Genomic DNA, 22,056 nt, shown 5'->3' with positions numbered 1-22,056 from the left:
GTAAAAATAAATTGATTTGTGGTAATAATAAAAGAAAATTTGGCATCTATGATGAAATACCACGTCAAACTGAGCTGAATGTTTTATTGTGAGGAACTTTTTACTTTTATAAACATCAAAAGTTCTCAGCAGAACTTTTCTCATCTCGGTTTCATTGTTTCAACATTTTTTATTTAAAAAATTACACACACCATAATTATATCAAATTGTTTTTTTATTTATTTAGTTCAAAGTGTCTAGTTTGTGGTCACAATGAACAAAGGAATCAATCAAAGGTCCACAGGGTGCTTAAGAGAAAAATCAACTATCACAGCTTAAACATGATGAGCTGAATTAAAGCTGTAATAACACTTCATCATCGCTTGATATCATTTAATCTGCAACTTTCTGCATCCCTAATGGTAATCAACTAAAAATGTCCAGAACGCAGGGAATCTAACAAGCACAACTTTGGATTTATACTCATAACTAGATTTATTCGCAAATTCTAAAACCTTCCGTCCAGATGTTACGTCCACATCAGGAATCTAGGCTGCTGATTTGTTGTTTAAGGGCTTAACCCTCTTCACATTTGCCAGTTTACGGGTCTTGTTGTTGTTTCCCAGGAGAAGCCAACGAGGGCTTCAGCCCCCCCAAACAGATGTAAAAACAAGCAGCAGATGTTTAAGATTCCGTTGACTCGGAGCGTCCTCCTCCAGATGATACTGCAGCTTCAGGACACAGGCTTCAAAGTGCTTGTTGGGTCGTCTACAGACGTCCCATCATCTCCGTCGCCATGGAGACGGATTAGACTGACGGGGCTCGGGGGAGCGTTGGGATGCGGCCGGGAGGAGTGTGTGCTGACGGCCTCGTGGGGCCCTGCACCAACAAGTGAGTTTGAAGCAGACCCAGATCTTTACGGTGCCAGTTCACACCGGAAAGTTGATCTGAAGCCGCAAGCAAATCGGCGGAATTTGGCTTATATCGACCTGATTTGACCGTAAAGTGGTAATCTGGTCAGTTTACATCACAATTATTAATCCCACTGAAAACCTTGACTGCATTTGTGGCATTTTTAGCAGGAGAAGTAGAGACAAGAGTCAAAGACGGCCGAGGTGAAAAGGCCATTTTACCAAGTTGTACTTGCTACTAAACCATGTAACAGAAACCCAATAAAGTGTTTTGCAAGAAGAAAAAGTTCTCTGCTGTCTGAATATTTATGATAGATTTGACCTTTGGTCCGGCTCACTCTGTCATAGCGCCTGTCTCTCTATAAACTCCTCTTCTACCTTATGGGAATGTAGTTCAAGTTGTAAACTTGAAACCCAATTCTCAGTGAGATTCTAGATTCATTAAACACTTCACTGATGAACAAGACGCTGCTCCCACGGGTCAAAGAAAAGGACTTCTGCTAAATCAGGAGCTATAGACTGAAATAGATTAGACTTCGCCCCTAATACATCTGTGTTGATTTAGAAAACAAAATTCACCTCTAGAAAATCAAAATCAAAAAAGTGACATTTATAAGAAACCTGACATATTGCATGAAAAAAGAATTGGGGTAAAGATGGGCGGCTTCACTAATTACCGCTTCAATACCTCCTTCGTCATATGGAAATTTAACCACCGACCATGATGGTACGTGTAGAATAGCAATTGTGTTATTTACGTGATAGTGTATGTGTGTGTGTACATCTATATATAGATCTATATATATATATATATAGTATTCTAGGTGGTTGAAGATGGAAAACAGAATGCAGAATCAGAGTCAAACTTTATCAGTGAGAAAACTTGATGAAACAACAAAAGTGTGAACCAAGCCACAAACATTCGGATCACCATGACAACCAGCAACAGTTTTTGTACATTCACAGTACTGACAGCCCTGATGACTCACTCCATTCATATGGTTGTTCTTTTTGGTTGAACTTACATTGCAGTACTTTTCCCACTCATCCACACACACACACAGACACACACACACACAACGCACAGGTGGTATACGATTTTTTGACCTTGTTAGATTTAGTTAAACAAATATTTAGTTAAAAGTCTTCTCCATCAGCTGTGGCTCATCAGCAGCTACATGACTACTTCCCATTGTAATCAGGACATTGAGCTGAAAACCTGACTGTTGAATCCTGTTGGACAACATTCAACGGTCGAGACAGAATTTGGACGAAATGGAAAACTATAGGACGCCGTCGCTTAACCAGTTCTGATCCGTCAGGGCAAAGACAATCCTCCAAATCAGGACGGGTTGTGTTGAGGCTTGGTTAGAATAAATGGATGGATTATAAACAATATAACATATAAAAGGTCTTGTAACGTGGTTGGACAAGAGAAGCAACAAAATGGCCCCTTTGTGCCATTTCTTCTTCAGGGGAAAGTGCTTTCATAGTACAAAAGAAAGGAGGTTGTACATTTATACTGTTTAAAAATTCATTATAAAACATATAAAAAGTCTGTGGTTGTTTCCCGCTTTGAGCAAAAAAATGCTGTGGTCGATCCTTGCAGTAGTAAACAGTCCGTCTGCTCAAATAGTGGAGGGTCCTGAAGAAAACAGTCTGCATGTTCAACTTGAGCGGAAACTCATTTGAACCAGCAGGAGTCTGCACAGTTTGCCCACTGTGGCGATGCTCCTCCCACCCCAAAAAAGGACCCGTCCACAGGTATTCCAGGTATCTCAAAATGGTCTCCCCTACAACAGTCTCAGTCCAATATGCCCAGATTTATGACTTAAGGCAGATGTCAGGTCGGTCGGCTCAAATTTGGACAACAACTGCCGACACCAGATGAGACGGAGCTTGTTTGTGGTTACCAGAATTGAGTGTAGAATGATACACTCGTTGGTAAGAAGATTGGTCCTTCAGTCTGTGGATCAGGAGGTCTGTGAGTCTATATGTGGGTCTGTGCTTCAGTCTGTGAGTCTATATGTGGGTCTGTCCTTCAGTCTGTGAGTCCATATGTGGGTCGGTCCTTCAGTCTGTGAGTCTATATGTGGGTCTGTGCTTCAGTCTGTGAGTCTATATGTGGGTCTGTGCTTCAGTCTGTGAGTCCATATGTGGGTCGGTCCTTCAGTCTGTGAGTCTATATGTGGGTCTGTCCTTCAGTCTGTGAGTCTATATGTGGGTCGGCCCTTCAGTCTGTGAGTCTATATGTGGGTCGGTCCTTCAGTCTATGAGTCTATATGTGGGTCTGTGCTTTTAGTCTGTGAGTCTATATGTGGGTCTGTGCTTTTAGTCTGTGAGTCTATATGTGGGTCTGTGCTTCAGTCTGTGAGTCTATATGTGGGTCGGTCCTTCAGTCTATGAGTCTATATGTGGGTCTGTGCTTTTAGTCTATGAGTCTATATGTGGGTCTGTGCTTTTAGTCTGTGAGTCTATATGTGGGTCTGTGCTTCAGTCTGTGAGTCTATATGTGGGTCTGTGCTTCAGTCTGTGAGTCCATATGTGGGTCGGTCCTTCAGTCTGTGAGTCTATATGTGGGTCGGTCCTTCAGTCTGTGAGTCTATATGTGGGTCTGTCCTTCAGTCTGTGAGTCTATATGTGGGTCTGTGCTTCAGTCTGTGAGTCCATATGTGGGTCGGTCCTTCAGTCTGTGAGTCCATATGTGGGTCGGTCCTTCAGTCTGTGAGTCTATATGTGGGTCTGTGCTTCAGTCTGTGAGTCTATATGTGGGTCTGTGCTTCAGTCTGTGAGTCCATATGTGGGTCGGTCCTTCAGTCTGTGAGTCTATATGTGGGTCTGTGCTTCAGTCTGTGAGTCTATATGTGGGTCTGTGCTTCAGTCTGTGAGTCTATATGTGGGTCTGTGCTTCAGTCTGTGAGTCTATATGTGGGTCTGTCCTTCAGTCTGTGAGTCTATATGTGGGTCTGTGCTTCAGTCTGTGAGTCCATATGTGGGTCGGTCCTTCAGTCTGTGAGTCTATATGTGGGTCGGTCCTTCAGTCTGTGAGTCTATATGTGGGTCTGTGCTTCAGTCACTGAGTCCATATGTGGGTCGGTCCTTCAGTACGTCATCAGCGCTGTCGGCCTGTGAGAGGTGTAGCAGATTGGTCAATACCAGGTGTGCAGGTCAGTGGTCACATGTGCAGACTGATTTTGCCCTCCTTGGCGAGCTGGTGGATGATCTCCGTTTCAAAGTCGGCGCTGTGGACTCCGGTCTTCCTGAAGGCTCCGGCATTGCGGTTCTCCTCCCAATAGTGATGCCAGTTGCCCTGCTGGTCGGCGCCATACCCAAACACAGACACCTGTACACAGATGTGATGTCATGAAGCGCCACGCGGCCAGATGTAGGACATGCTGAAAGTGAGATGTAGGACTTCCGCCCGTCCCTCCTACCTGGTCACAGGTGTGCAGAGCGAAGATGATGGCCAGCATGCCGGTGGACGGGTAGCGTCCGTGACTCTCATTCCATCGATCGTGAGCATACTTGAAGAACACCGGGTTCACCACCAGAACCTGCGCCCGCACACCGACACAGTGTTACCACGGAGTCAATGTAAACATCTTTAAACCACAAATAAAACCTAAATAGTCAAGACTTGCTTTTTCTCAAAGCAAAAAAATGAAGGCAGAGAGCTATAATAATGACAACCATAATATGAATAAAAATCACAACAGACTGAATAGAAAAGCCTTTATTTTACCTTGTCCTTATCCGCCGCCACTCGGTCTTTAACCCTCATGTAGGTCCTGAACACACAGAAAATAATAATAGATCATAATGCTTTACATATTATACAGTAATTAATGTTTCTCTTTAAACATTTATATAATATTTGTTAAACCATAAATATAAACAAAGAAAGTTAAATATATATATTAAATTAAATGGTATTTAATAGTGTATGAGTATAGAGTATGATGTGAAAGCATCATATGTATATTTCATATCTTCCTATGTTGATGTTTCTTTGTATACATTTCGTCATTTTAACCATGTTTCTCGCTGTACTTGATTGCGTTTTGGCCCATTCGTGTCTGTATTTCTCACATCTTAACTTGTCCTGTGGACAGAGCGCTGGTCAGCCACTCCAGGTCTCTGATTTTAAACGGGAGGAGGACGAGGCTGACGCCGCGAGCCACGTCCACCGCGCTCTCCGGGTACAGGAAGTGATGCGTCGTCCGATTCCCGACATCTTTCTCAAATCCTTGAGTCACCGCCTTGTTCATCCTGTTGAAGAGAAAGATGAGGAGAAGGGTATGAGAGAGTGTGTGTGTGTGTCTGTGTGTGTGTGTGTGTGCATCCACACAGACAGTGAACACCTACCGGATCACAGAATTATGGGAGTCGATCAGGTTGCCGTTTCCCGACCGTCGCAGGTTGCCAGAGTTGCCGACCACCGCGCAACTACGGCAGGTGGAGCGGAGGGGCGTGAAGTCGACCGTGGGAGGGGAAATAACCTTGAACATCTCTGACATCACTTCCCTGAGAGACTGGTCGTTGCCAGACCGCTGAAGACTCTGGAGAAATGGAGCAAATCCCGCAATTAGACTTTTAACATTTCTGTTTTCTGTAAAGACAGAATTTCCTCAATGGCCGTGGCGATTTATTGAATCACATTAGATGGCCACAATCCAGGAAATGTGTCTTTGGTCTTTAAAATAAAAATCAGTTTCATTCAGCTGATTCAACAATTCAAGTTAAATCCTGACAAGTAACTTCCAGTGTGCAGCCATCATTTTCTGTATGGGAGCTCACACTGACACCAAATGACAACAATTTATTTTTAAAAACATATTAAAAAAATGTATAAAATCATAGTATATAATGCCTTTAAAAAAGGCATAATAAATGTGGAAATCTTTCTTATCGTCCTTACCAGCCACCAGCCGAGTGCCTTAGAGTCGAAGTTGTGTTTGGCTCCTCGCAGGATGGGCTGCTGTTGGGGGTCGTAGCGTTGACGGAACCAGTCTGAACTCCCCAGGTCCGAAATACAGGACTCGGTACAACCGCACGACCTGAAAGGGGACCAAACAGGGGAGTGACGCGTGGACAGAAAGCAGGAACCATTTGAAACTGTCTGCCACTTCCTGAACGTTACCGAAGGTCATGCTGGGAGTTCTCTTCAGGGATCACCTCGGCTTCAGGTTTAGTGGTACGGGGAGGAGGGGGGGGTGTCTTGGGAGGGTCAGGGGTTGGATCAGCAGGAGGCCTCATGGGTTCATCTATTGCAAACCCAAAGAGACTGAGGTGTTATAGAACGCTGCATCGTGGGAGCTCCGCTAACATTAGCATCTATATACGAATCGATCACTACCACTGCTCATGGTATTGGAACTACTAATAATCCTGCTAAAAACACAATATTATCTCTATGATACAATCCATAAAACAACGCTACTGCTGCTTCTGCACTACAACAACTTTTACTTGTATTGGATCTAATACTACTGCATGTGTACTTACCCCTGCATCACGGCTTTCACCTCAATAATACCATCACCATTACTACTGCTATTACTGCAGTATTATAATCTTCATACTACGGCTAGTAAAGTAAAGGCGATAGTGGTAACAGGAGGGGCAGTTGTGATAACTGCCCCTCCTGTTACCACTATCGCCTTTACTTCATGTCACACTACTACCATAATGCTGCCAATACTTCTGCTATTATATAATGTCACACTTGGGTTTCAAAAGATGTCAAACCCAATCGATGATAACATCGGCTCCTCACCTGTCTCCCTGCCGGTGGGCGTGGCCCGGCTGGTGGGCGGGGCTAGTGACAGAGTCAGGAAGTGTCCCCTCTGAATGCTCTGACTGGCGAGCATTAGGAAGAGGACGGCAGCGATGACAACGGCCGCGCACAGCTTCCTCCTCAACAACATGGCTGGATGGATGACGAGCGGGGGGCAGCAGGAGGGGGCGGGGGGGGGGGGTGTTGTTGTTGATTTTGAGCGGTCAATCAAACATTCAGTCTGCTACGTCCGCATATTTGGACTGCGTCATCTGGACATTTTGTTTCGTTCTGTCACCTCCTCACTCAGTGTCATCTTTATGAAGCCTGGACCGTGGGTCAAGGGTCACACCTGGTTCAAGGAAACTGTAAATACATAATATTATACATTAATACCAAACTATCTATCCGTACAAAGGTATTTATAACATGAATTTCCCATAAGAAACAATGTGCAAAGCACAAGGAGTAACAACAGTGAGTGGAACACAAAGGGGAAGTTTAAACACATGTTGGTGCTGTGGATGATGATGTATGAGGAGTTTATTCCTAAATGATGACATCATCTCCAACAACAGCAAAGAACCTGCATGCTCCCTTGAGTAACACAGTAAGAGGAAGGCCGAGCGGGGTCAGGCATTTAGCTTTAGCTGATTAATGGAGTCTCCCTCTTCCTCCCACTGCCCACCTCCCCTGTCCTCATGCAGGAATGTCTTTCCGCAGACAAACTCACTCTCTGAATACCAATCAGATCTGGATTCAGTTCAACTTCTCCTGTTTCAGCTCTCGCTCCTTTCCTGTCGGCCTCAATGTCTCTCTCTCTCTCACTGTGTGTGTGTGTGTGTGTGTGTGCATGCAGATCTAATCAGCTGACCTGTGTGTGTTGCTTTACTACTCTGTTGTGTAACTGATATTTATTTCCTAATGTTCGAACCCCTCCACCCCCCACACTCACACAAGCGCACAAACACGGCTAATAGCCTTATTTCCCCTTAAACTAGCAGCCTCAAAAGCTCCTTTCAAACCTGCACATTGTTACATGAATTTAATGGGTCAAGAACCATTTCTGTCACACCACAAATTGGGCTAAAAAGTTGGCTCCTGAACACGGAGGCTATATTTTGATGCGGGTGATCTTGCTTTGTGTGATTACATATTGGCTAAAAAGCAACATTTGAACTCCTTTACGCCACCAGTGTGGAGACTGATGAAAAGAAAAAGTTGTGGGTTTGGTGCTTGACAAAAAGGGTCATATTTTCGGCAGCAATGTTACAGGGTTTCTCACAGTAATCACAGGCAGCGTGATCACACCGCCACAACCACCGGACACGGCCAGAGCAGACGAGTCACGACGGGTGTGGACACATCAACACGACCTCAACACAACCACAGCGCACGTACGTGTCGTACCTCAAGACAACAGCTGGGAGAATGTCTCTCTGCAGAAAACCAAGCTCCTGAATTTGCCGAATAAGTCGATAAGTCGACCTGATAAAAAAGGGCTTCATCACAGAAGAGCTTCAGCGGGATGTTTGGTTTGGATGTGAAAGTCCACACAGAAAGCAGGGACACGTCGATCAATATCTCTGTTAAGAAAATAAAGAATGGTGCCATCTGTCTCTTTCTCTCTCTGCAGATAAATGACAGCACCACAGAAGAATGGTGGTGTTGGTTCTCACACCACCTTTCACACTTATTTTTATTCTTAGTTCCATCTGTTCACAGAGTTTGATGACACTTTCTTGTCTGTTATTTTGCCCTGAGTGGGTGTGAGAGGAACATCGTCGCATGAGGAGAGATAACGTCCAACTAAAAAGGTCCCTATGCCAGATTAAGCTTTTTTGCTATATACGCTTTTTAAAATGGTCTTGATAAGTATATTTTCATTCAAAAGTGGTTCATTAAAAAATTCTCAGTCTGATCAAAGCACATTTTAAATGGTCTCTCTTTCATGATAAACATGAACATAAAAGGATATGAACAAATCTCTGTTAAACCAACCTGTCCTGTATATGACCAAGAAACAACACCAACTAGTTTCCATTAAGACGGCAGAAAGAGGTCGTTGTTACTGCTGTCGAGGGCCACCGACCAGAAGTGGAACGGAAAAAGTGTGGAGCTGAAGCTGGAAGTGAGTCCGCGAAGCGGCTGACACACACACTTTTTAAGTGGCTCTTTGAGCGGCTGCTCGGAAACACTTCCATGACAACAGTTCCTCGCTGTCTGAGACTCGGTAATATATATTTGAAGTCTCTATGTTCTTGTGCTCCAGTTGTTTACTCAATGAAGACAACACCCATTTCATGTCTGAGGGATCCCTGATCAAGCTGCTTTGATGACGTTTCACACTTTCTTTCCACTATTACAAGGATCTTTATTAGTTTTTGTGCCTTTTTTTTCCTTACCGTGAATTACAGTGATTTCTAAAAGATGAAAAATGGGTTATACGGTCTAAAAGAACTCCTCCGTGGTTCAGATTTAGATTCAGGCCTATATAATTAAATTCCAAATAGAGGGATGGAGGTTTGACAGGCAGACCAGAGAGCCTCTCTGTCTATAATTATGTCATGCATCGGGTTTCAGTTGCAGTCGCAATAAAAGGTTTTAACAGACAACTAAATATATGCTATACACCCAAAATGCATCACTAAGGACCAGAGTACACTTTCTAGATAAATACTACAGGTAACAGAAGTAGTACAATATTCACCATGAAGCAACATAGCAGTTAAGGGAACACACAATAATCTAAAAATGTAGTCTTGTGTCTGGCTGGAGGTGTGATTATAATTTAGACAGTTAGTTCATCACTTTAGATTAATATAAAAGTTGCATTTAAAAATACAAAAACACAACTCTTTATAATCAAGTAATCATTTTCAATTTGTTGATTTGTCATCGTTTTTCTGATTGAAAAGTGAGGGCCTTTTTTTTATCAAACAAGAGGACGACGCCTGACTGTGAGTTTTCTCAATATTTAGATATTTCATGGACAAATGTTTTGACTGAAGGAAGAATAGATTTATCTGAGACTGTTAATATATCAGTACCCAGTATGAGGCATCAGGCTTACAGTGAGGAAATTACAAGCTACTACCAGCTAAGTTGAATCAACAAATACTGTATAACATATGAGAAAATATCAAAAAAATACATAACCCTAACCCATTAAAGACCAAATAGGATTATATACAAACACTTTAAGAAGACCAGAGAAGGAAACAGGGGAGTATATTAAGGTGCAAAAGAAACATCATGGGAATATCAAATATTGAATACATAAATACTGTAGTATTATATTAAAGTACTGTAAATATTTAATACCTCTCTGCTGTTTGTTGTGCGGCTAAATTGCAAAATCGCACACACAATAAAGTTATCTTGACAGTGAATCAATAAACTTTATCTTATATGGGAATCAATACATTTTATCATACGTGTTTTTGTAGGTAATGTGTCGGATATTAAATTACAAAAAAAAAAATACAATGAAATCTAAGGCAAGTGCAGCTGAGGAGCAAAGAGCGACATATAATAATCAATATATATTTTATTTGACCTTTATTTAACCAGCTAAAAATTAGAAAAATGTCTAAAAACAACATAATATAAGTATAAAGAGTACAAAAATGCTGTATAAATAGATACTTTGAAGCATAAGCTAACCACTGTCAGCAGAGAGCAGCTGGGTTAAACAAACTGAAAACATGTATTTACCCTAGAAATGTCAGTAATGATTTATTACAAATGGGTCTTTTTCTTGCGTTGCTGTCGTAACACTAAGCGATCTCCTCGGGATCAATAGTTTGACCTCATCCAAAGAGTTTAAAAGAGCTGAAGAGTTTCAATAGAAGTCTGTGTGTTCGAAATGGAAACTGAACGCAATGTTTCTGTAAATTAAAAATAACGCTAATAACAATGCACATGTACAGCCAGAGCTATGGACACGGTCATATGTAAATGTTGCACAAATCACAGACTTTGCAAAGGAAAAGATGAGTTGTCTAATATGTGTTAGAAATGTGTTAAAATAAAATCTTCACGCTTTTTCAGAAATGTTTATCCACGTGACTTTAACTGTCTCTTTAACCCCGCCCCCTTTGAACGACACGCAAATAAAAGTATTTATCTCGGTCTGTTCGTCCGTTTTGTTTAAATAAATGCGAAGTAATAAAAGTACCACAACGTAATGAACGCCGCCTCAACAACTCACTGAGTTAGATGGAAGTCCAAATAAAGTACAAAAACTAACGTGGGGCAAGAACCAGGCTGCCGGCTAACGGCTCCCGCTCCGCTGAGGTGAGGTGAGGGGCTGCCGGCTAACGGTCGCGTCGCCCCCCCCCCCCCCGGAGACCCGCGGAGGAAGTAACCGACCGTTGAAGCTCTCCGACGTAATTCATCACAAACACATCACAACGCCCAAGAGGTTACTAACAGCCGTGTCACCGGCGAGGAGACACACGATGCGTGACGTGAGGAAACGTCAGTTAAGACGACGTCAGAGGAGACAGAGAGTCTGACTTTGTCCGCCGTCGACACCCTCCATTAACACCCCCTCCCTTTACCCGCGTCCCCAATACTAGTTTCTCATCGGTATCCGCTATATTGTCTTCTTTATTAAGAACACACAAACAAACTAGGACCAACGTCGGAGGAGAGAAGCCCGAAAAACAACCGGCCGCTGAATCAGCAGAATTTTGAAGTTTGGTGAAAAGTTCCCCGAAGTTTTCAAGTCTACATTTACACCTACATTTAAAAGACACACACAGACACACACACATACAGACACACACACACACACACACACACAGACTCACACACACACGCTGACCTGGCAAACGGCCGGTTGGACCACACGGAGCTTCGCTCAGAACAAACGGAGGAGACCTGACGGATGGTTTGTCTTCTTCTCTTTGTGGAGCTGCTGAGTTGTGATGATGCGGAGCAAAGAGGCCCCGCCCCCCCCGGGCAGAGGAAAGAGGGGGGGGGGGGGGGGGGTTGTGCGCGTGCGTGCATCCGTGTGTGTGCGTGTATGTGTGTGCGTGTGTGTCAGAATCGGTATCAAAATCAGATTGCCACGTATGTCACACGTAGAGAAATCCATTGCACCTCAGGGATCAAACGGCATAGGATTGAGAGAAAGGGGTCTCATAGCAAAACTTCTATAACGTTTTCATCTTCTTTAAAGTGGACAGACTCTCTTTGCACAGAGAGAGAGAGAGAGAAAAAGGAGCTAAACTGGTGTGATGGGTTTAACAGTTTACGTTGTTTTTATTAAAATGTAAAAACTGACTTCATTAACATCAGGAATGTTTTATTCCTCAGTAATAATGAAAATATTTCCCGACTTCCAGGAAAACACAGAAATGTTTTACCAGTGCACATGAGCAGAAAAAGATATTGAATTCCAGCGGTTTATGAATCAATAAAGATGAATTTGATTTACTATTGACGGAATAAAACCCGGCCTCCAGGTGTGTTGACTCAGCAGAGATAGCATTAAATGAGAAAAGTTGATCTGAAGGGGAAAGGCAATAGGGAATGTTCTGCATTACCTTTTCATCTGTCGCCGCACACCTGAACTTATTGTTCCCAGAAACCGGCTGATTAATAAAAAAGACAAACATTAATAAAAGGGCCACTGACACCGACTGCCAACAGACTTCATTGTCCATTCTACACGCCGGTTTTCTCATTATTTATTTAGGCTTTATTAGCTCATTTGAACTCTCATTCATTTTTACAGTCAAACTGTTTTAAAACCCCAAAAAAGGGGACATAAGCACATGGACACGTGATTAAAGTTGTTCAGAAGGACAGAAGATAAAGAGCAAAGCTAACAGGCCCTCAGCAAAATGTTTTTCCTGGTATTATTGGCCAATATGTTTTTTGTTTGAACTGCTTGATGATTGACACGATGTGAACCCGTGTATTTGGAAACAAAAAGTAGTTTCACAGCTCTGCAAGCTTACCCAAATGTGTTATTGCTGCTCCTGTCAATTACAATTTGACACATTTCCCGTCTTACTTAATTACCAACCAGACTATCAAATGTAATACAAAACCAAACAGAAAAAAATCTCTCGGAGCGGAACATTCTTTTCGTGTATGATGAGCTCTAACTAACGTTTGATAGTTTAAAGGTGTTGCAGCATTTCTATTACCTGCACACGGCCCTCGGGCCAAAGCTAACATGCTAACAGCGGAAAACAATGTCGACAGTCCTAACACAGCAAACAATGTCGACAGCCCTGCAGAAGACGTCTACTTCTTCTTTCAGAGAGTGTTGAAATGTTCTCTTCCTGCTCGAGGCTCCAAACTTTCTTTCAGCTTCCTGAGAAGGTTGAATTCTCTCAATTAACGCTTCAGAATTCTGGCAAAATTCTGTAAGCCTTTTGTATTGTAGTTTGGATTCATTTTTTCAAAGGAATGGTGCTAAAGGGAAACCATTTAAAGCCTTCTGAATGAAGGTAAAACACTTTAATACTCCATTTACATTGAAAGTAACTGATCTTATTTGTTCACATGTTGAGCAACATTTTTGACTCTGATACACCTCATCACCTCCATTCTGTTTGTATGCAAACAGACATGTGACCAAGCAGCCACAGTTTATTTTCAGCTTCAACAGTAGTATTTGAAAATATTAAAAACACACAGTCTCTTTAAAAACCAGTTTGAAGGCATTTATTTACACTGCAGATCAACATGTTCAAACATAATGACTTTGACTCTGAGATAGAAAAAAAAAAACGACCCGAAACTAGATATTATCTCGTAATGGGATCCAGGGGCATAAAGTAGGCTGGTTTGGGCCCACTTCCTCCCCTCATGCGTCTGCTGCACTTCCTTAGACCACACACACACACATCTGCACTCAACCGCTCTTTGATCTCAACTAAACACCAGCAGAGTTTCACGACGGCGTCTTGCACGGTTGCAACGACAAAAAAAAATCCGTCCACAGGCTGACTCGCAGTAATATAGACACAACGCCAGAGCTGTCAAAACCAGCCTGTGGCCTATTTCCTGCAGCAGGATGCCGCCTCGATGACACAGACAGACTCACAGGAGAACAATCAGTGTAATACACCTCAGAGGATGAAAGGTTAATATAAAAATTATTATAAAATGCAGAATAAAAGGCATATGGCAAAATGTAAGAAATGATCCGACGTGAAGTGGCTTTGTCCCGTTAGTCACAGATAGACGTGTTGTCCTGGCAGCAGTCTGCAGCACTGTGTCAAACACCAGAGCGCCCTCTACAGACACTCTGCTGCACTGTGTCAAACACCAGAGCGCCCTCTACAGACACTCTGCTGCACTGCAGGAGGGCAGTTGGAAAGGCAAAGGGAGGTTTTTTTTATACACGAAAAGTTGAAAATAGCAAATGAATTGGGTTTTTAAACTAAACAGTAAATGAAAATGAAATAAAATGATTTTTTTGGGTATTCAGAATTGTTGAATTGTAACAACAAAAAGCACAAATACAAATGCAAATGCAATTTGTTATATGTAAATTCAAAAAAGGCACATGCACAGTACATCTGATCTCAAAAGTAATTCTACAGAACATGTTGAAAATACCTCGACATAGGAACTGTTTTGTTTGAATGCTGAAGCATACATATAGTTCTTTAAATCTTTATTCAACTTATTCTAGTTCTTCCATGCCACTTTTCTACCCTTTTACATTTTCAGCTATTCAAACCGTTCAAATATTAAAACATTCAGGACTTTAGGAATTTCCAGCTATGGATTTTTCTCCTTCTACCTTCTTATGGCTGAATTTATATAAATCAAATTCATAAACCTTTTAAACATGGTTTTTTAATGGAGTTTATTTTCAAATCTGCTTTAACTTTATAACGACTTTTGATTCCTTCTGCTTTGTCAATCCTTGAGCTACAGCCACCATTCCACTCCATTGCCACAATATTCATTCTTCAGGCTTCATTTTTGGATAAAATGACTTAGTGCCTGTGTAGTCGTAGTCATGTGGCTGTGTAATGCCACCGACATTTATTTTTGGCCACAGAGCACCGAGAGCGAAACAAAGTCTGTCTCAAGCTCCTTAGGGGGCTAAAGGAAATCCGCCGACAAATTTCACAAAGAAAGCAGAAGGTACACGTTTTGTAAACCGCCATTAGAGCCGCGACGTATAAATCACATGCAAGGCGTAATCTCCATTGTAGTTTTGCGATAAAGTTCACTAGTTTGAGGTGTGGATTCTTTTTAAATGGCTGTGATCCTTTCTGCCCTCTGAGCAGCTCGTTATGATGACAGCTGCGCCGTTACCGTGGTAACACAGACACACGCTGCAGTCTCTCTCGGTGTGTTTCTCTTACACCTACAAACTACTACACCTACAAACTACTACAAAAAGTACTACTAGTATTCATGCTGCTAGTAATACTACATCTACTATTCATTTTACTACAAATACTACTATGACTAACAGTATGATAATACTACTACTACTAACACTACTACTTCTAGTTTATCTACTGCTATTGATACTAAAACTACTTTTTCTACTGCAAGTACCACGATTACAACTAAATCTATTAATATTACTAATGTCACTACAAATACATATGGATTTCTTTTAATTATGTATTTCGTGCAATGTTTTTCAATTCTTTGCAGTATTTCTTATTTCTGTATTTATTAAAAGTCATTTCAGCTTTTCCTATTTCTTTATTTTTAGCATTTGTTTAAAACATTTTCAGCTTTATTATTTTTTTGTATTTTTTAGTTATTTTTAACATTAATTTCAGCATTTTTATGTCTGTATTTTCTGAAATTGCTTTCAGCTTTTAGCATTCCAATGCATTTTCAGCAGGAATGCACATTAGTTTTGGTTTAACAGCTGGCACCAAGGTGAGAAGCAGTGCCGTGCTGATGTATCTGAGGTATTTGCAAAATATATAATGGCATGCTCAACTGTTACGTTGCTGCTCTGAAGAATTTCATTATCCAACAAAAATCATGAATCATAAGAGCTTTGATTTTTTTTTTTTAGGAAACTCACTAAAAATGTGTAAAAATAACTTGCTTTAGGAAGGGGTCAGCTGTCTAAGTCAGTAAAGTTCCCCTACCCAGAATATAAGGCCTCATGGACGTCATGCAGGAAGGGAAACAGGAGATGTGGAGACTACATATCGGCTTCCTGTTTGAAGGTCAAACGTTTCTTGAATAAACTGTAGGTCTTCTGTGTTAACCAGAAACTCACAAACCAACCAACTAAATCCTATTACCTACTAGCATAAGACGTTAGCTCACTATCTACAGTAGTTTTAAAACTGGCACTTAAAGGTATGTTACACTGCCTCTGAACTCAAATATTCAGTACATAAAGATATATAATAATTGTTGACACACAAAAAAATAAAGATCAGAAGTTTGTTCCCTGGAGTTCTTTGAATTTCTGCTAATTAAAAAAGTATTTTCTACCTAAACCCACACAGAAAAAGGCAGATTGAATACACTCCCTCCCTTATATACTTGTGCAACTAATTAAAGGGGTACCACTTTAATTAGTTGCACAAGTATATAAGGGGGTTGAGTAAAAGTTAACTTGGAGGGAATATCATGAAAAAGTGAGTTTGTGTTTGTCTCTACATGATGACACAGCAGCAAGTTGCCGGGTAATTGTCGGCGCTGACTTTGTGCTCGTTGCCGTAGACAAAGTAGAGGTGAAAGCCGCCCTTCCACTTGTAGTTCACTTTAGTGATTGGGATCAACTCCACCGTCTGCCTCTGGGAGAGAAAAGTTAAAAAGGAATAGTGTCAACACACTTTTGGCGAAACACTCGCACAAGCTTCACTTTCGCCCGACCAAATCCGGCACGACGTCCCACTCCCTCTCTGCATTAGACTTTCCTTCTGTTACACTCTGACGTCAATTACAGATTTGATCTGTGGTCAAAACACTAGCGTCAAAGCATCAACCAACACGCACATATTCAAATTTCAACCAAATCCGGCACAACGTCCCAAATTTCTAAACATTCAGGTCATTCGGGGCAATTTTTTACAAAAGGACAAATGACTTTGTTCAGAGTCGTTGTCATTCATGGCGGGTTCCGTTTCTGCGATTGTGTTTTCAATTTTGCACCTCAGTGTGCCTTAAACACTTGGTGGTGTGCAGCAAATGCTCAGTGTACTCAATGGGTGGTACGACTGTGCGTCATTTGAACACATGCTTCTCCAAATGAAAAGACTAGTTCCATTTTGAGAAAAAATTTATTCTCTTCCAGGATGTGGTTAGCCTAGCTTAGCATAAAGAGTGGAGGCTAGCCCAGCACACCCAAAATGGACACTTGGCTCTCACGTGTCGCGCTTTACATGCTCGGAGCTGCTTTTCAACAGTTTCTGCAGAATCCGTCAGTCTTGCTGCTGCGTGACTCACCTGCTGCAGGATCCTGGCGCTCTGGGCGTACTTGGTTTGGTGATCTTTGATCAGACGCTCAGAGGCCTCGGCGATGGACGGTTCTGGGAACCCGATCAGCGGGTAGAGCTGAGAGGGGACGGACGTGAAAAGCACAAAGTCAAAGTAGCGGAAACAAAAGCAGACGGCGAACAGTAGCAAACGTCCTTTAACTACCCCGAAGCCCGAGTTTAATTTAAGAAACATAATCCTGCAGCATACTGTAAGGAGGGTTTGTGTGTACCAGGTTCTGGTTGTTCTTGATCAGCTCCTTCCCGCTGACATCTTGAAGATTGACTATCAGACCAGAGTTCTGCTGCACTACGTGGTCAGCCATATTGTTAGTCCTAAAGGAAATATACACACACAGATGTTAAGGCACGCTGGACCAGAGAGAATGGTTCAGTAAGTAAGAGCTGTGATCAGTTGTTGAAGGACCATCGTCAATAGCTCCTGGGACCTCGTTAAGGCCCATTAGAACCTTTGGGAGCCGATTGAACCTCTACCAAAAAGCACTTTTACATCTTTGAAGAGCTCCAAGACCCCAGGGAGCTAAGGCCCCCATCATTCCAAAGTTAGTTCTTTCAGGATGAAGTGGAATCTTCGAGTACCTCTGAAATCATAATGTGGAGCCCCCGGTATCTTCTTCAAGGTCTCGATGAATCTCTTTAAGAACCGTTGCAACTTTTCTTGCCCTCTAAAACTTCATCAAGGACCTTTTGAAACCTTTTCAATAACTCCTGGAAACACTTCTCAAGGTCTCGTCAAGGTCTAGTGACTTTCTCTTCCAGGACTCCAGGAGCCTGGTCAAGGGTCCTGGAGTCCGCGGTATCGGCAGCCCGCTCACCACTCGACTTTGAGATTGATGTAAGTCAGCAGTTTTTTTCGTCCTTTACAGGTACTGCAGTCCTTCGTTCCCCGAGCATCACACGTGGAGCACCTACACACAACACGCACAAAGACACACACACACACACACAGTCACATATGATCAAGGCTATTGTTCAACCATTCAAAATAAAACTTTTGGGACTTTTATGTTTCCCTTCAGGACCTTTTCCTGCCGCTGGCATCGCATGTGGTGCACCGCTCGTTGTTCTGCTCCCCTGAGCCGTGGCACATGTAGCATTCCTTCTGAAAAAAGACACAAACGCCCGAATTATCTTAACATTTTCATTGTGAATCCACAATAGAATAGCTCCAAGTAATTGTCTCGTTATTGTGCCGTTTGTATTAATGACTACTACGTCTTACATGTTTTTCCCCCTTGCAGTCATCACACTTGGTCGTCCCGGCGCCATGGCAGCTTCCGCACTCCTAAACACGCAAATACACACACACACACACACACAGTTAAAAATAACTTGTCAAACATGCTTCAGCTGCTGTTGCCATTTTGCAGCACAGGCATCGGTTATGAAAATGTTAACGCTAGAGAAACAGCAGCAGGAAGTAAGTTGCAATTCAGGCAACATTTCGATATGCCGACACACCTTTCTACACATTGCAGTAACTGTGAGTAACTTGATACGTTACATAAGGCTGCTGCTTTCGTAAGTTGGAGAACACCACTAAAGCCACATTGACTGTCACATGAAGCACAGCTAATGCATTGTTGTTATATATAACAATACCGTAAAGAACATGAACATAACAATGTAATTATTGTTAGTTTGCCTTAAAGCTGAGGATTTTTAGCAATTTTCTTTGCAATTAGTTTTTCAGCACTTTGTGTTTCATTCCGTCAGAATGAGATAAAGAGGCTTCGGCGCCTCCTTCCTGACTAATAAAAAAATATCCCACGACATCCCAGATTGTTTGGGGGAAAGGATATTCAGGTGGGAGACCACTCCAACCCTCCTGAAAAAAGACTTCAAACTCAGAGAATCTGCTTGTTTGTAAATCAGAATTCAGAATCCACAGAATTGAACCGTTTGGCAGACAGACAACTTCTCCTCACCTTGACGGAGGAGGTGAAGGGCACGCGGACCTCCTCTGTGTGATTGGTGAAGAGGCTGGGGGGGTTGACCTGGACGTCCCAGGGCCGGGGAGCCGGCTGCGTGTAGAAGTCAGCCGTCTCACCTGTCAGTCAAACACAGGGGGTCACAAAACACCTGCTGGTTTAGAGCTGGCACACCTGTGACGTGTGACAGAACGGACTAACCAGTTGAGGGTCTAGTAAGAGACGCCACCCAGCTGCACCATGGGAAATGTCGTGTTTGGGAGGTTCTGATCCACGGTAGGGACAAATAGGGAGGACGTCTCACTCTCTGTGTCTTGGAAATTTCCATTATAAAGGAAATGAGATAATCAATGACTGGAGGACTGATATAATGTGATTGAGTGTATAAGGACACTCCGGTTAATGAAGGGAACCTTTTTTTAGTCTGTTTAAAGGCTGTTTGGCTTCTTGCGGTGACCTCGTTATGTAAAGTGTACCAATAACGTCCCCACAAATTGATCAGGCATTAATTAGGTAACATGGAGGCAGCAGTGGACCCTTCATGCCCCCCTCGATTAACGTTTGTTTACCTTCGTAAGGCTTTTCGGCCGGCTCCGTTTTCCTGGTCTCGGTGAACGTCTCCAGGCGATACTACGGAGCAGAAGACACACTTAACACACAGGGAAGAACGGCACGAACAAGACAGAGTGACAGCAACGGTGCTACAACAACATCCAAGGATCTTCGCATTGGTGGTAAGAACCTAAATGATTAATATTCACGGATTCAGGATAAAAAGGAGGAGCGAACGTGACGTCACCCTGTAGGTGTTGAACGGCTCCATGCTGGTGATCACGCCGTCGTCCGCGGGGCTCCCGCTGTAGCAGCAGTGGGACGACGCAAAGTTCTTGAACGCCTCGCGAGCCGCGTCCTCCGACAGAGAGGGGATCCTGCAGCACAAGGTTCAATATGGGTCAATTAGCATCTCCCGTCGTCCGCCATCGGGGGGCGATTGGCGGTGATGTCAGCTCTTACGTCCATTGGTCAGCGTTGGGGCCCGGCTGGGGCGGGGCCAGAGGCTGCAGGGGCATCGGGGGGGGCATGAAACCGCCTGCGACAACGAACAAACAACGGAAAGTGGGCTTAAAGTGGTTCCAAACCGTGGTGAATTTCAGGGTGAGAGAGTGCCGAGGGTTGGATTCCCGCGCTCACCTCCGGCCATGCTTTCATAGCCGGGCATGTTGCCGAACGGGTTGGCTGCAGGGCCGGTGGGGGGAGGGTACACTGCTGGAAGAAAACACAGGAAACGCACCATGATCAGTGAGGACACCGGTGAAGGTGCCCGAGGGTGGAAATGTTGACTAATAGTCAACATATTGGGAATATCTTAAGTTTCTGTACGTTGAATATTAAGCTGGAGCTGGACCGCAAAGAGTGGAAAGGAGGCAGTAATGAAGGTGCTGAAAGGCGTAGGAAAGGAAAGAAGGAGATGGTAAGAACTGAATGGGAGAAGAGAAGCAGGAGGTGCAGAAGTGAAAAGGAAAAGAAAAATGTAAGGAAACGAAACAAACCTTGACTCAAATGAGTAGGACGAACAGTTCTTTATACATCATAAGCTAATTCTAATAAGCCACCATTACATTTGCCTAAATGTGTTCTTGATATTTTTCTTTCTTTGATGACGAGCATTGCCCAATTGCTAAGGCGATGGTTTCAGTCCAGAGGAAGATATGGAAGGTGATCTTAAATGAAACTTGTTGAATGAAACCAACCAATTAACCAGTAAACCTAATTAGTTTAATAATCACAAACCCACTGATAATAACTCGTCTTTTGAATGAAAGGATTTCTCTGACATGAATGATGTATTTTAGCGCAAATTACAGTAATGAATCCATTTAAGTACTAAACCGATGTGTCTTTATTATTTATTATTACTAAATATCTAATATTTGTAGAAAAAGACACGTGGAACCCGAGATTAGCGATGACGTGGTGCTCCAGTTCCTAAGAAAAACATGATCACACAAAGTCTGGAATTCAAAAGAAAAAAAGAAAAAAAAGAGAGCGCGTGTGGGCCCGCAAAGACCACAAGCCCCCCCCCTACACCTTCCCTCCCCTCCCCACCCCACCCCACCCCACCCCACCCCGCCCTGCCCCGCTCACACCCGCCCGCCCCCCCCCCGTCGGCCCGTCCGTTGCTGTAAACCTAGAGGAAACACTGAAAAACGAGCTTAAATTCAAAGTTACTCCTCACAAATTCCATCCTATTCGAAGTTCCTTTTCGTGTGTTTAAAACACATTTTGTTGCAGGACGCGGGTGCGCGTGCACGTCTGAGCCCCCGCAGCAGCTGTGTTCAGTTCGGTGACCCGCGTGATGTGGTGTTTCGTGTTCCGATCGTACCTGCGCCGTTCATCCTGCTGCTGTCTGCCTTTTAGTCCAGAAGCCTGTTCTCTTCTCTCTCATCAGCTCCACGGGGTTCTGATGGACTCCTTCAAGTAAAGCGTCCAGGCAGCGACCACAACGCACAACATCCGGCGAATCCCCTTCAAAATAAAAGTCTAGTCGACGAACTGTGTAACACAGATTCCACCGACCTGAAGCCTTTTTGGACCCAATATGCTGATTATGTTTTGTGAAAAACAGACTTAGATAAATTATTTAAATGCAGGGTATCATAGATCAACATTACAAGACAGAGTGGTGCGTCAGTATTGCAAATGAATGCATATAACTATATTAACAACACTGACTTTATGGCACCTCTAATTCATTCATAGAGCATACTGTATATGACCCAACAGGGCCCAACACTTAATTTAAACTCCAATTAAAACAGCTCAAAAGAGATAGAACAATAAAAACCATCTACAGATAAAAAATACACAACAAAATAACGATGAAAACATTTAAATGAAAGAAAATAATAATTCGGTAAAATATCACAAATCTAAAATGTTGAGTGAAATGAGTTGCTAAATATAATCAACCTCACTTCGAGAGGATTATTGGCTTA

General features: G+C 42.8%; 2 protein-coding genes across 5 annotated transcripts; both read right to left on the bottom strand.

Moving 5' to 3' along the window:
- Position 1: 1 nt before the first annotated feature.
- st3gal8 (ST3 beta-galactoside alpha-2,3-sialyltransferase 8) lies at positions 2-11,594 on the bottom strand. 2 transcript variants are annotated; one of them, XM_062563909.1, is made up of 10 exons: positions 11,498-11,594; positions 8,077-8,154; positions 6,667-7,032; positions 6,031-6,154; positions 5,809-5,947; positions 5,256-5,449; positions 4,980-5,159; positions 4,633-4,678; positions 4,325-4,444; positions 2-4,233 (listed from the first exon to the last, which is right to left on the bottom strand). In XM_062563909.1, exons 3-10 carry the CDS (start codon positions 6,815-6,817, stop codon positions 4,066-4,068), a joined length of 1,122 nt encoding a protein of 373 aa, XP_062419893.1. In that variant the 5' UTR covers positions 6,818-7,032; positions 8,077-8,154; positions 11,498-11,594; the 3' UTR covers positions 2-4,065. The 2 variants fall into 2 exon arrangements, with proteins under 2 accessions (XP_062419893.1, XP_037303860.2); XM_037447963.2 differs by lacking the exon at positions 8,077-8,154.
- A 1,744-nt stretch (positions 11,595-13,338) lies between these two features.
- Positions 13,339-21,569, bottom strand: LOC119193992 (protein SSUH2 homolog). 3 transcript variants are annotated; one of them, XM_037447965.2, is made up of 12 exons: positions 21,444-21,569; positions 20,252-20,326; positions 20,075-20,150; positions 19,860-19,989; positions 19,630-19,690; positions 19,058-19,179; positions 18,352-18,414; positions 18,152-18,231; positions 17,945-18,037; positions 17,342-17,444; positions 17,080-17,187; positions 13,339-16,427 (listed from the first exon to the last, which is right to left on the bottom strand). In XM_037447965.2, exons 1-12 carry the CDS (start codon positions 21,454-21,456, stop codon positions 16,287-16,289), a joined length of 1,065 nt encoding a protein of 354 aa, XP_037303862.2. In that variant the 5' UTR covers positions 21,457-21,569; the 3' UTR covers positions 13,339-16,286. The 3 variants fall into 3 exon arrangements, with proteins under 3 accessions (XP_037303862.2, XP_037303865.2, XP_037303864.2); XM_037447968.2 differs by having other exon boundaries at positions 18,152-18,228; XM_037447967.2 differs by having other exon boundaries at positions 20,252-20,323; positions 21,444-21,558.
- Between the last annotated feature and the right edge of the window lie 487 nt (positions 21,570-22,056).

Source organism: Pungitius pungitius, chromosome 8, assembly GCF_949316345.1.
Source record: "Pungitius pungitius chromosome 8, fPunPun2.1, whole genome shotgun sequence".
NCBI classification, from domain to species: Eukaryota; Metazoa; Chordata; class Actinopteri; order Perciformes; family Gasterosteidae; genus Pungitius; species Pungitius pungitius.
The sequence above is the reverse complement of the archived record's forward strand: the minus strand, read 5'-3'. Positions and strand labels throughout refer to the sequence as shown.